Here is a 13489-nt window from a genome sequence, read left to right as displayed (position 1 = left end):
GACAATTCCTCTGCAGATGATCAGTCAGCTGTTTGAAAATCACTCTTTCAACGATTTTTGAGATAAAAAAAGAAGCTTGGAGCTTTTTAAGTAATGGTTTAAATACTGCCACCTTTCATGGTCTGTGGTACATAGACAATTATTATAGATAGGCTGATCATATTTAGGACTGAAACTTCATTAATGGTAGGACTTTTATGAGCAGTCTTGTATGAATGGGGTCTGAAAGACACATTGATGGTTTGGAGGACGTAATTACTGAAGTTGACTCAGATCAACTGGAGGAAAACAGTCTAAATGAATATCAACGCTACTGAAAGTAGCTGTACATAATTTTATGTCTGTGAGATGGTTATGAGTAATTTTGTCTCTAACCTCTTAGGACCTGACGTCCACATATGTGGACATCACATTTTGGGTTGTCTAGAACAAAATACTAAATTTTGCTCTGATATCCACTCATGAGGACATACTGCCACTGTTCTATCGACGTTTTAAACGAATGTCTTCATATGTGGATCTCATTTTTCTCAGAAACTAAAATCAGGTAATTCTTTGTTTTTGCATTCATCAGGTCCCAATCAGCCCAAACAGCAAAGAGAAATTAAAAATGCATGCCATGAAAGAGTTCAGGTCTTAGGAGGGTAATGGTGAAAATGATATCTGGGAAGAAGTTCATGAAGTCATTACAAGTTTATGTTAAAAGGATGTTTGTCTCAACAGCGCTCTGGCTACAGCGATGAAGAGAAACTTAGGGTTGTTCTTATTTTCTTCAATCAGTGATGAATAGTAAGATGTTCTGGCTTTGCGAAGGGCTTTCTTATAAAGCAGCAAAGTGTTTCTAAATGATCTTCTACATTTGTGATACGCCATTTTCTCTCCAGCTTACGATTTAGCTGCCAGGGAGTCAGGTACTTCTGATTTTAAAGCTCTATTGTTCACAGGAGCTACAGTATCCAGTGTCATACGTAAAATTATTAACAAGATAATCAACCTCTGTTGGAGTAGTGTTCAGGTAGTGTTGGTACAAGGCATTGAAGAAGATAACTGTGGCTGAAATATATTCTTAAACTGAGTTAAAGCGCTTTGAGAAAGACATCTGTGATGAACTCTACTCCCCACTGCTGTGTGATCCATTCTTGTAAATTCACATGTTATTAGGAAATGATCAGACCAAAGAGGGTTTTCAGGAAACACTGTTAAATGTTCAGTTTCTATGTCATATGCCAGAACAAGATCTTGAGTGTGATTAAAGTGGTGAGTGGGTGCTTTGCCGTTTGCTGATAGAAATGTTGCATTTAAAATTACCTGATGGTTAAAAAACGTGACTCCCTTTATGCTCGCTCGTCTTCTACTAGGGGTTAAAAAAAACAAAACACAGTCCCACTTTAACACCTGACTTCCTGACTTTGAAAACACGGTTCTGACTCTCTCATCTTTTATGCGACATCCCCTGATGATTCATATACAAACAGGACTAACTTTTATGTGTTGCTGTTCCGCAAATTGGTAAAAGTAATGAGCCTGTTTTGAAAATGTAAGGAGTAGAAAGTTGAGATATTTGTTTAAAAATAGTTTTCGTTCCAGCCCAGACCTGAGGAGAGCAGCTGCTGGGCTTTGGGAGGGAATATTGTCCCATTCTCATCTTTCAGAGCACTGCAGCTGTTCAGCAGTCCCTGGTCTCCATTGGCCTTTTTCAGTTGTTCAAAGGTTTGCACTACAGACATGCCAGTTCAGCACCTGGACCTTTCTACTAAAAAGCCATTCTGTTTTCCAAATAGAAATAAACATTTTTATTCTCCTGACTTTAGAGCAGTTTTCCACTTTTCCTCAGTCCATTTTAAATGAGCTTTGATCCAGACAGGATGGCTGTGTATATTTTTTATTTATTTATTTACTGCATATAATTGTACTTTGAATTTGAAAGGTAACAAATGGGTATCAGTGTTCTGCATTTGCTACTAACACATTTACATTGGCTGACTGCACTGATGTTAAAGTTTTACTCATAACTAGCAGCGCATGCATTAATCACTGCTTCACAATTCCAGCCCCTATTTTCAGATACATTTCTACTTCCTTCCTCAAATCTCCTCTCCCTCTTCCACCATCACAGGATTGCTGTAATCCTATTTGAAATGGCGGATGAGACAAACATGGGAGGGAGGGAGAAGTGAGGCGTCGCAGAGGCTGCAGGGAAACCCAGAGTGGAGCTGCAGTGTAAAGTGGAGCTGGACTGACCTAACTGCTTTGAACACAGTTAACTTACTGAGAGTCAGCAACTTCAGCTGTGCCTGTTGAATCAACCGCCCCACAACTGTGAAGCATAAGGATGGATTTTTCCTTTGAATGAAAAAAGCAAAACCATAATGAAATCTAAAGCTTCTTTCTTTCACTGACATTCACTGGTCTTTGAGGGTCGCCACATGGTTGATTTCCAATCCCAGTTAGCATAAAGCTAGTGTAAGATTTAGAGTTTAGCACATTACCTTAAACATCCTAAAAAGTACCTGATGTAACCCAACAGGAGCAACACACCCTGTTAACAGCATCACTGAAAAACTTCACCATAGTGCTGCAAACTAGTTTAGCCTGCAAAACTTTTTTTTTTCATGCAAACTTTCAATAGCACAAACTTAAGTTTTGAATGTTTTCTTCCACAAAACAATTCAGCAACACATTGTTTATAGATCTAATATCCAAATATAAACTAAAATAAATTAGAACATTATATGTAAGATTTGCTTTTTCAAATGATAAAGTTTCACTTCCTGAGCAGCCCTTACCTTTGAAAATAATTCATCTTACAGCTTCCTCCATCTCAGTGTCATTTTTCTCAATCACTGGGAAATAGAGCAGCTGTCCATGAGCTAGCAGACACACTTGTGACAAACTGCACAGATGTACTTTATGGTGATGGTTGTTGAGCTCTTTAAAAAGCTGCATCTGAAATTACCTTGCACTAAACCAAGCTGCCATAACTCCCTCTACTGCAAAGTCTAGAGGACACATGAAGTTAAAAAGTGCCAGCAGGGCAAACCACAGATTAAGCCTCCAAATAAATCGTAGGAATTTATTCACGATTAACTTCCACCATTAAAATAAATCGGAGCAGAAAAAGGAAGCGGTTCAATGTCAAGGTCTCCAAGGCCACAACAAAACCTCACTCTTACTAGAAAGTAAAGAAACACCATTCTCAAGATTGAAACCAAAACTCTAAAGAGGCCAAATGGACAGAAGCGCTTGCTGCTCTAGCTTTATATGAGAAACCTGAAAGGAGAAAGTAGCTTTCTTTAAGAAAGGTCAGTGAATGCAACCTTAACCTTCTTCTGGAGCACATCTAGAAAGCAGTATGCTCTCTGCAGCATGTATATGATTGCGTCACCTATTTCCAGATTGGATCTATGTGCAAACTGCTGGTCTCTGGTGGGCATACTCCCACCTTCATCACATGCGATGTCAGGGCAAAACGCCATAAACCTGACTCAGGAATCACACACAGCAGGCTGACACAGATCCATAGAACACACCAGATCCTGCACTGGTGTAGTGCCTCCAGCTGTCCCAACTAGTAATAACAGTCAGTAATACCACAGGAGACATCCATCCATTGAACTTTTCCACTTCTCAGGGTCGCGGTCGGGCTGGAGCCAACGCTAGCTAGACAGCCTGTTGGCACTTGGGTATTTTGGTATATACAATTATATTACGTATTAAGCTGTCCTACAACAAACCTTCCAGTAGGCTGTTTGATATTGCATTTTCCTTTATTTTCCTTTTCTTTAACAGTTGTAGTCAAATCTGTGGAGCCTGCATGTTGTTCCAGCACTTGTGTAGATTCTCTCTGACTTCCTCTCACAGTCCCATCACATGCATGAGTTGCGTTTTCTGGCAATCCTAAATTGGCCACAGGTGTGACTATGAGCATGAGCGGTTGTCTGCCTCTCTGTCTTAACCCTGCAGTTAACCTTTGACAGCTGGTTAGTAGAGCGGTGTAACTAATAGAAATGAGAACTTTTCCTAATAAACTTTATTAATGCATAAGATGGTCTGCTAGCAGCAGTGGCTGTATTATAAACTCACACACATGTGTAGATGGAGCTAACATTCTCATGTCATAGCTGTAAAGAGGAAACAGGAACATTTATTGATAAAACATGTAAAACGAACATCGGCAGCCAAACTAGACAAGCGGCTTGGAGACGTTTTAGGCCAATGAGCTCCTCCTGACAGAAGTCTCTGATCTTCTTAAGTATCCATATGTACTGTTGCATAAATCCTTCAACACAAAAGTCTCTGGTAAAACTGGATTTTGATCTTTTCTTCAACAAATCTGTTAGACGTATTCAATGTGGATTTTAATAACGTCCCCTTTATGTATCACTAGACAACTCATTGATGAAAGTCACTCCGACACATGAGAGAATTAAAACAAGAAAAACCATAAAGAAATCAAGTTTCCAGTCATGTACGTTGATTTTTCCAGTAGCACAAAGCAAAATCAACAGCCTCTGCAAGAGCTCGTGTCCTCTTCATCACTTCTTTGCACCCATTGTCAAACTGAAAAACAAGGGAACACCACATTAGCGTACACTGTTATACACAGTTAAACTCAGAGTCACAACTCTGCTGTCGAGCACAACACTGTTCAAATTTCATGTTATCAGGAGTGGAAATAAACTCAGTGGTAAAACGTAGAAATGGAATTTAACAACCTTGTTGAAAAAGCTGAGTCAGAAGAAAAGTGCAACACAGAGCAGAGACCAGATCCTTTAGCGATGAACAGGCAATAAATATTAAACATTTCACTTATTAAATTTAGTTGAACTAAATCTGTATTTACAAAAATAAAGGCACGAGTTTCAGATACGATGCAGATGTGAAGCCCGTTAGCTGTTTTCTTGCTTATGTGTTGTGGACAAAATAGAGACTGAAGAGTGTTCATACATTTTCCAGAGGAAGTAGTTTGTGTTTTTATTTGGTACTATATAAAACTAATGACTGCTGCCAGTCCTGACCTCTCGTCAAGTTGACTCGAACTGAGTTCAAGGTCATTGTGTGTTATTGCATTTACAAACTTCAGTGTGCATGCTGCCCACCTGCCTGGGTTACGACCAGGGATGGGCAGTAACATTACTGTAATCCAATTACTTATTTCAAGTAGCGAGTAGAGTAAGGGATTACTATTGCAAAAAGGTACTGTAATTGTCGGGCTATAAGCCGCTACTTTTTGCACAAGCTTTGAACCCTGCGGCTTTTAGTCAGGTGCGGCTTTTCTATGGATTGTCCGTGATTTTTGTCATATCGTAAGACGATTTGTTTTGTTTGTTCCGCTGTTGTACGGCACTACGTTGCCTGGGGGAAGGGCATGTGATCAGACACACAGTATCGGGGTTCAAGAGTGGTATGTTGGTCACATGCCCATCCGCCAGGCAACGTAGTGCCGTACAAGTAGCGCGAAAAACAAACTTCAAAGTAGCGCTACGCGTTCAGCGGGAGTCGTGGATGACGAGCGGCGATAAACTTGCGAAAAGCAAGTTATGCTCAACTCCACCGGTGGAATCTGACAGCGTGGAAAAGTGTGAAAACATCCACGATCACCAACGGATTTCGAAGGGCTGGACTGCTGCATGATGGAGAGGAGGACACCGCCACGGCCCTTCAGAGGGTGTTCGACTCTGACACTGACAACAAAGGAAAGAAGCTGAGAGTGGATGACGAAGCCATCCTGAGCCTGTTCGTTTCCGACACTGGAGAAGAGGACTTTGGTGGTTTTAGTGCGCAGGATAAAGAGAGGAAGATGGTGGTGAATGACTGACTTTTCTTCTTGTTAAAGCCGTGTCACTGCACCTGAGCCTAAAAGGTAGTCAGAATCTATTTTTCTGGTGTGCTGTAGGTTATTGTTATGTACTACATTTGTTACTCATTTATGAAGCACAGTACATGTTTCGTACTTGTAATTACCGCTACTTGTACATATACCTAAAAAGTTATGCAAATATGTACCCATAACTTGTTTTTCAAAATATTAATAAAAGGGGTGTGTCTCCAAACAGCCATCTCTTTCCTGACAATTCCCTTTGTGCATATTCTCTTACATATGATGAGTCAACATTGAAACACCTGCGGCTTTTAGTCAGGTGCGGCTAATGTATGTACAAAACAGGATTTTCCCCTGATTTTAGCTTGTGCGGCTAATATTCAGGTGCGCTCTGTAGTCCGGGAAATACGGTAATTAGATTACTGTTTCTTCCTCATAAGCACGCTGCGTTACTAAACCGCGATTTTGTTTGTGAGAGTGTCTCATGACAATGACGTACGAGCGTGCGACGTGTGAAGATCAACGATGGATAATATAGAGTACGACCATGCACTGTACTTTTGAAAATAAGTCATGAGTAAAGTAATAGGATTACTCTCTTGGAGAAGTAATCAGTAATTAGTAACTAATTTCTATTTTCAACACTGGTGACCACAATAGCCTTTCACAGCTGATGGGGTAAAAAGTGCCATGCTTTGGTGGAGAGGTGTGTTTGAGGGGTTTTTGTTTAGAACGGTTTGTTTTTGAAAAGTTACATAAAGACCAGAAGTTTAATAATGTAAAAGCTCATCCGGCTCCCTCATCATTCGTAGGTCACCGCCCGTAAAGCAACTTTGAGCACAGTTTGTGGGGGAAACCATTAGGTGATCGTCACCTGCAAGTTTTGCTAAAATGTTAAAAAGACTCTACGAAGAGCAGCAGCTGAACTGTGGACAGATGGACACTGGAGGCCTCAACATGGCACAAGTCCTTCAGCTGGATGAGCTAAAAAGTAAAGACTGTGCTTTGTTTTATAAACTAATAAAAGTGAATTTAGTGAAGGCAATAATGTTGCAATTGAATTTATGTTGATGCCAGCAGGATATTTTACAGGAAAAGAAACACTGTTTATACTTTCTGTTAAAGTGATGTAGATTAAGACAGAGGTTCACAGGGATCTGGCTGCTTTACTCACTGAAATGTAAAGTGTTGTTTCACTTTGTAACTACTGAGCCATGTGCAGTCTGCTGATTGTGTGCAGATGCCAACAAAACTGAACGTGGGAGTTGAGCTTCAGCCTCCGATCGTTCACAGTCAAGACAAGTGGAAACTAAAAGAGGATGCAGCGTCCTTTGAAGTGATGCAGATGGAAATTAGCTGACAGCGAAATCTGGTACAAAACTGGTAATCTGTGCATGGTCCGAGTAATAAAATGAAACAATGAAGCGATGCAGACATTTGTGTGTTGGTCTGTATGTTTGTGAGGGACAGAGACTGTGGGTAAACCTACTTGTTAAAAAGTGCCTGGTCTTGTAGGTTTAGGACCAAACTGTCAGCATTAAGATACACCTTGTTCTGAGACGATGCCACCTGGAAGCAGACACAGCAATTATTAGTCACCTCCCAATGTTGGGAGTTAAAGTCTACATTTTCACCTCGGGGAGGAATTCTGCTGATTACTCAAAAGCCAGAGCACGCATTTCTGGGATTTTACTGAGTGTCAAGACAAAACAGAAACGAAGCCACAGGCAATGAAGGAGCGTACTGACCGTCTTAGCAATGTTCTGTGCCGCTCGGATTCTCCTCAGCTTCAGGTAACCAGGATTCTTAGTCACTGCTTGGCCGAGCTGAAGGAAACAGTTTGTGTTTAGATTATTAACGACATTCATACAATATGACAAGAAAGGTAGAGAATGATTACTTTTGATTGTTCTCTATGGATATTTACGTTTCTCACAGTTCATTCTCAGCACTTGTTTTGCTGTCTGACTCGGGTTACATACATGTGTGAAACCATAGAGGTTTCAGGTACAACATAATAGAGAACAACTTTATTTCTTGGCTGACATGTAACAGCTTCTCAGAAAAACAGCATTTTGTTGTGCAGTAATAACTGCTGCTAACACTGCACCGAGACAACGTCAGTGTCTGCTTACCATTTTAGCAGCTTCAGCCTCTCCTTCAGCCTGGATGATCTTCTGTCGCTGATCTTGTTTGGCTTTCTCCACATAGAACTGGGCCCTCTGGGCCTCTTGCTGAGCTAAACACAAGACAACAGGCGTGGTCAATGCAACCCAAGCAGCCACATTTACTTCAGAGACAATAATGAAAACTATAGCAACAGCATTTTCGCTGTTTGTTGCTCCAGTGATGCTAATGACAGACTGGAGCAGTCTGACTCACTGTTTGATAACACTGTGGTATACTGAGCCTTACCAACTTGCTTAGCTTCCACAGCAGCAGTGTATTGGTTGCTGAAACTCAGCTCAGTAATGGCGACATCATCGAGAATGATGTTGAAGTCTTTCGCCCTTTCAAATAGCTCCCTGCGCACCAGCAGAGACACCTAAACGAGACACAGCAACACAAGTATGATCTGCACTGTGTGTCAGCTTAGTGGAACGACTGAATCTACAGTCGAATCAGCTGAATATTATAGTTACTGTTCTGGATCAACTTATCAATGCTGATTACAGTAACTGGCCAACAGGAAAAACATGAATCCCCCCCAGCAGTGCGAAGGTGCTGCAGTACCTGTGCTCTCTGTGTGATGAGCTGGGAGGCATTGAACTTTGCTACCACAGACTTTAGGATCTCGTTGACAATAGACGGGAGGACTCTCTCATCGTAGTCCTTCCCCAGCCGTTGGTACATGGCTGGCAAGTTGGATGCCATGGGTCTGGACAACACCCGCACTCCAATATTCACCATCTGCAGATCTACAAACAAACATGCACACACCAAAAATGACTGAATGGTTTCTTTGCCACCTCTCCAACAAGTTTTGTTATATTCGCCTTTGTAACTCTGAACTTAAAACAAATCTTTCGCCTCAGTTATTATACTGGCACATCGATACATTCATCAGCAGCTGTCTCAAGCACGAGCTAGATCACTATTACAAATAACAAATAAAGAATCGAGATAGAGAGTGTGTGACAGAGAGAGAGTGAGAAAGCCCCCCATGTTTGTTACCTTTGCTTCCAGTCAAAGAGGAGATTTTTCTGGGTTTAGCTCTGATATCGTAGATGATAGGGTACTGGAACCAAGGGATCCTACAAAAGATTTGAAAGTCATAGCAAAGCTGATCAAGATTTCGAAGCATACTCACATTTAAGTTATAAATGACTTAGATATCATGTGCTGTGATCACCTTTAATATTCTTAATTCATAATCTTTTTTTAAAGGTAATGTCTTGACCTCACCACAGAGCTCACAGCCCATTTCATGTCTTTATTATATTATATTATATTATATTATATTATATTATTAGATGAGTGGCTGAGGCTGAAAAACAACACACATACCATAGGAGCCAACACATGCCAATTTGTGGCCACCCACACAGTTTCCGCCATGTTTGGCTGTGGCTCATCTCCTGCACTACGGCAGTACTAAAGCCAATGGTTTTCTTGTAGTTCTTTGAAACCAAAGATCTAAAGGCATCAGTACAGCTGGGCCATGAGCCTACACAGAGCTTTGTAGTCACATGCTCTAACTATTTACTGTCACCAGGGGGCAGCATCAAAAATCTCTAGAACCAGCCAAGAAGAGCAAAGTCCAAACCTAAAGCGCTAAAGTAAACCGAGTGTGCTTCTCATCTTCTTCACATTTTTTCCTGCACTTCTCCCCTTTACAGTCAAAGCTGGTGTCCGTTTCTTTTCAGGTACACTTGTCAATCAATCAGCATTTAACCTATGCATAGCAAATGCTGCTGGGCTACGAGCTGTTGGTTTTTTGGAGGACTGCATACAAGGACATCTGTGTAAGGTGCACACACAGAATCCTTCACTCTGCCTAATCATGTACCTCTCAAACAAACATAAAAGTGGTTTGGAAACTGCTTTGGGTGTCATCAGGCAAAATGACTCACAAAAATAATAGTAAAAAGTTGTTTTTTTTTAATGAACTAAGAGTCAGTTTCTCGGGGAATATTCAGGGAGGTTTCATTTAATTGTGCTGAGTGCAAAATCTGTATCATTAATAGATTCACATAAATTTATCTAAAATTTATCTTGACACTAGCTGTAACTCTACCTGAAATGTAGCCCTTCAGCCAGAACTGTGTCCATCTGCACCCCTCCGATCCTGTTGAAGATGATGGCTCTGTGACCACCCTCCACTGCTCTCACACACACACACACACACACACACACACACACTATATTAGCATGACTGAAGTTGTGAAACCTTGCCTTGTCACCATCTTTAACTCGATCAATAAGTACAGTAGTACAGTTCTAGTACACAGCATGTTATTAACAAAATTCTTCATTAAAGTTTCTAAACAGGTCTTCGAATCTATTTCTGTAAATAACCATAGCATTACCCAGGCTGCCACAAATTTAAAGCATGGTCTAAAAATCCCACATTGTGTTTACCTGTGTAGGTGGCTTCTTTAATGCCATATGCCAATGCACCAGCTCCAAGAAGCAGTTTCACTCCTAATCCGGCTCCTCTGCCACCAGATGAGGACATCCGACCAGCCAGATCCCTCAGGTGCTGGATGAACCGCTGCAGTTTGTGTTTGTATGTGGTGGCGGGAGTGCAACAACAAAAATACAATCAGTATCTTGGTGCGGTTTATGTTTATGTCAGGTGTAAAGCTTAATTTTTCTGATTTATCATTTAGCTGATGGAGCTATGATGGTGCAGTGGTTAGCACCATCACCTCACAGTACCAAGGTTGTGGATTTGAACTTAAGGCTCTGTGCGTGGAGTCCGCATGTTCTCCTCCCACAGCCTAAACACATGCATGCCAGCCGGGTTATTCATACACATGGATGTGGACATGAATATTGGCTGTGTCTGTGTTAGCTCTGTGATGTATGTGGGACCTGTCCACGGTGGATCACTGCCTTCCGCCCACTGTTAGCTGGCATTGGCATGTTTAGGTAGTTAAGAAAAACGATGAATGCTTGAAAACCATATGTGGTAGTAGAGAAGAAACCCGCTATCCTTAAGCAGAAACAAGGTCTAACAGTAGCTTGCCGGCAGGTTTGCCTGTATAGCCCAGTTCAGGTTACTCTACTAACAGAAGGTCAGCTACATGTAATCTCATGATATTGCCTACAGTGTGAAACATCTGCCTCACAGCGAAAGGTCGCCCTGTCCCACTATCTCCTGCCCTCACCTGTATCGTGTAAAGCCTACTAGATCACATACAGCAGTTGTCGCTGCTAACCGAGCTGTTAGTGAACTACAACGAAACTAGCAAAGCTGCTCAATCTGATGGAGCATGCTAACTTAGCCTCGTCACCAGTCACATTAGTGCCAGATAAACATGTCGCACAACAATAAAGATCATGCTGTCTTCATTCAAAACCAGTCACATTTCAAACACTTACATTCGGCTCCTTATTCGCCATGTTTTAAACGTCAAAGCCCAAGGTCGACACAGATGGAACCCCTCCGCGTGGGCCGCAAACTACACTGGGACATGTAGTCCCCTTTTTCTTCGGCATTTCACGTCATAAAAGCATTCTCACAGAAGTAATGCTGCCCCCTGGAGGTCTCTGTTAGCCTCCAAAATCCAGCCGTCATCTACAGGGTGGGCCATTTATATGGACACACCGTAATAACATGGGAATGGTTGGTGATATTAAAGTCCTGTTTGTGGCACATTAGTATATGTGAGGGGGCAAACTCCTCAAGATGAGTGGTGACCATGGTGGCCATTTAGAAGCCGGCCATCTTGGATACAACGTTTTTTTTTTAATAGGAAGAGGGCCATGTGACACATCAAACTTATTGGTAATGTCACAAGAAAAACAATGGTGTGCTTGGTTTCAACGTAACTTTATTCTTTCATGAGTTATTTACAAGTTTCTCTTTGTTCACAGCCATTGACATGTCGAAGAGGTTAACACGTGAGGAGCGGATCGAAATTGTGTTGATATCTGGTGAACACAGTAACCGGGTCATTGCAGCAGATTTCAATGCAAGACACCCTACGAGACCACCCATCTCCCATGCTACAGTTAGTGTAACTGCTTGCTAAGTTTCGTGAAACTGGTTCAGTGTTGGATTTGCCAGAATGTGGACGCAAGAAAACTGTCACTAATGAAGAAACATCAGTGGCTGTCCTAGCTTCATTCAGCAAGAGCCCACAGCGTAGCACTCGCCGCATGTCACTGGAGAGTGGCATTAGTCGAACATCCCTTCGGCAGATATTAGCTACTCACAAATGGCACCCTTACAAACTCCAGCTACTGCAGCATCTCAATGAGGATGACCCAGATCGGTGCACAGAATTTGCAGAACGGGCAAAACAAAAACTGGAACAGGACCCTCAGTTCACGCAGAAGATTTTGTTCAGTGATGAGGCCAACTTTTATGTGAATGGTGAAGTTAACAAACAAAACCACCGCTATTGGTCTGACACTAACCCACACTGGATGGATCCCTCCAAGACTGTTGGACCAACAAAAGTGATGGGTTGGTGTGGTATATGGGGTACAACGATAGTGGGTCCATTCTTCATCAATGGAAACCTCAAGGTCACTGGATATTTGAAATTGCTACATGATGATGTGTTTCCCTCTTTATGCACTGAAGCTGGCACGTTCCCTGAGTTTTTCCAGCAAGATGGTGCACCACCACATTATGGGTGCCAGGTCCGAGCATTCCTAGATGAACAGTTTCCTGGAAAGTGGATTGGTCATCGTGGGCCAGTTGAATGGCCCCCAAGGTCTCCCGATCTGACCCCCTTAGACTTTTATCTTTGGGGTCATCTGAAGGCAATTGTCTATGGTGTGAAGATACGAGATGTGCAGCACCTGAAACTACAGATACCGGATGCCTGTGCTGGCATTTCTCCTGCGGTGTTGCTATCAGTGTGTGAAGAGTAGGAGAGGAGGGTTGCATTGACAATCCAACACAATGGGCAGCACAGTGAACACATTCTATAAGTGGTCAGAAACTTGTAAATAACTCATGAAAGAATAAAGTTACGTTGAAACCAAGCACACCATTGTTTTTCTTGTGACATTACCAATAAGTTTGATGTGTCACATGGCCCTCTTCCTATTGAAAAAACAAAAGTTGTATCCAAGATGGCCGGCTTCTAAATGGCCACCATGGTCACCACCCATCTTGAGGAGTTTGCCCCCTCACATATACTAATGTGCCACAAACAGGACTTTAATATCACCAACCATTCCCATGTTATTACGGTGTATCCATATAAATGGCCCACCCTGTAGAATTTACCCAAACAGTGTTTGAGTTTCTTCTGCTTGCTATGTGATTATTTTTTGTCTTTTATCCCAGTGGATCATCTCACCCTGTCCCTAGCATGTGCTTTTTCCTCTCAGCTCCATCTTCATCATCCTTTATCTGATATATCCACTCTCCCTCCTCTGCACATGTCCAAACCATCTCAACCTCGTCTCTCTCACTTTTTCTCCAAACTGCTCAGCCTGAGCTGTCCCTCTAAAGGACTCAGTTCTAATCCTGTCCATCCTGCT

The 13489-nt window shown here is 41.9% G+C and overlaps 1 protein-coding gene across 1 annotated transcript; it reads right to left on the bottom strand.

The window, feature by feature from the left end:
• Nucleotides 1-4012: 4012 nt before the first annotated feature.
• Nucleotides 4013-11510, bottom strand: phb2b (prohibitin 2b). Its single transcript, XM_004569318.3, has 10 exons — nucleotides 11369-11510; nucleotides 10403-10535; nucleotides 10059-10143; nucleotides 8996-9075; nucleotides 8555-8739; nucleotides 8237-8366; nucleotides 7957-8060; nucleotides 7570-7647; nucleotides 7311-7390; nucleotides 4013-4560 (listed from the first exon to the last, which is right to left on the bottom strand). The coding sequence occupies exons 1-10, from the start codon at nucleotides 11387-11389 to the stop codon at nucleotides 4536-4538; spliced, it is 921 nt and encodes a 306-aa protein (XP_004569375.1). The 5' UTR covers nucleotides 11390-11510; the 3' UTR covers nucleotides 4013-4535.
• Nucleotides 11511-13489: the final 1979 nt, after the last annotated feature.

The sequence above is a fragment of the Maylandia zebra genome, linkage group LG17, assembly GCF_041146795.1.
Source record: "Maylandia zebra isolate NMK-2024a linkage group LG17, Mzebra_GT3a, whole genome shotgun sequence".
Taxonomy (NCBI): Eukaryota; Metazoa; Chordata; class Actinopteri; order Cichliformes; family Cichlidae; genus Maylandia; species Maylandia zebra.
This window is presented reverse-complemented; position numbering and strand designations above follow the sequence as displayed.